We start from the raw sequence: 1,209 nt of genomic DNA on the forward strand, positions 1-1,209 counted from the left end.
ACGGTGCTGGCGCTCGGCGGCCTTGTCCACGGCTGGGCCGCCGGCGCCGCCTCGAGCTTGGCCGCCCAGATCGTCAGCCTCGTCGTCGTCGGCGCTGCGTACGTGAGTTTGACGTTGAGCATGGCCGAAGTCTCGAGTGCATTGCCCTTTGGCGGTGGCGTCTTTGGTCTCAGTCGGTGTTCGCTGGGGTACTACCTCGGCTTTGTCGTCGGCGCGTGCGAGTGTCTCTACTACATTCTGTACACGAGTGCACTCACGCTCACGCTTGGCGACCTCGTGGCGCCGACGCTCGGGACGGTGTTTGTGCCGCTCATCTGGTTTGGCACGCACGCGGCCGCTGTGCTATTTCACATTCTTCAGAACCGGTGGTTTTGGCACCTCACTGCCGGCGTCGTCGTCTTCGGTCTTGGTCTAGTTGCGCTCTACTGCGCAGGCGTGTGGCGCGCCTTGCATGACGAGGTGTCGGCAAAGGCTGCGTCGTCCGACAGTGGCTGGACCATACTGAAGCTGCTGCCTCTGTACACCCACAGTTTTATCGGTATCGACGCGCTCTCGTCATTCGCCGACCACGTCCAACGACCAATCGATATCGTGCCGGTGGGACAAGCCCGCGGGTCGTACTCGGTGCTTATTGTCAGTGCGCTGGTGTTTGCGTCCTCGACGATCGTGCCACCGACGACGACAGCGGGGGGACTCACCCGAGGTGCGTGGGAGGAGGGACTGTTATGCTCATGAGCTCATATCGAAGTGATGACTAGGTTTTCAAGAGGTGCTGGGCATCGATGAGTCGTCGGCGGCCCTCGTCTCGCTGCCTCTGCTAATTCCTGCGATCGGCGCCTTCGTCCTCACCTCGTCCAACATCCTCACGGGTCTTGCCAAGTCGAGTTTGGTCTATCGCCGCCTGGCCCGGCCACTACTGGGATACAACTGCTACCCTCGAACGCTCGTCGTCTGCAGCCTATTGAGCTTCGGCCTCGCGTGGCTGGCCCAAACAATTCCCGTTCTTGGTCGGAATCTGTACAATGTGTCCTTCCTCTTTGCAATGCCGACCTACATGGCCCACGCGTACGGGTTTTTGTACCTTGGCGCCAAGTTTCCAGCACACAAGCGTTCGTTCGTGTCGCCCTTGGGGCGAATGGCGGGAGTCTACGCCATTGGTATCTTTGGGCTCTGCTGGATCTCGGTCCTCATTTGCCAAGACGACAGTCT

At 60.4% G+C, this 1,209-nt stretch overlaps 1 protein-coding gene across 1 annotated transcript; it reads left to right on the forward strand.

The window, feature by feature from the left end:
* Window positions 1-89: 89 nt before the first annotated feature.
* SDRG_17011 (hypothetical protein) lies at window positions 90-1,183 on the forward strand (the record flags this gene model as incomplete). The annotated part of the gene is made up of 2 exons (XM_008623244.1): window positions 90-703; window positions 759-1,183. Coding segments are annotated over exons 1-2 (1,008 nt in total), but the record flags the coding sequence as incomplete, so codon positions are not given.
* Between the last annotated feature and the right edge of the window lie 26 nt (window positions 1,184-1,209).

The sequence above is a fragment of the Saprolegnia diclina genome (genome assembly GCF_000281045.1).
Source record: "Saprolegnia diclina VS20 unplaced genomic scaffold supercont1.177, whole genome shotgun sequence".
In the NCBI taxonomy this organism is placed as follows: Eukaryota; Oomycota; class Saprolegniomycetes; order Saprolegniales; family Saprolegniaceae; genus Saprolegnia; species Saprolegnia diclina.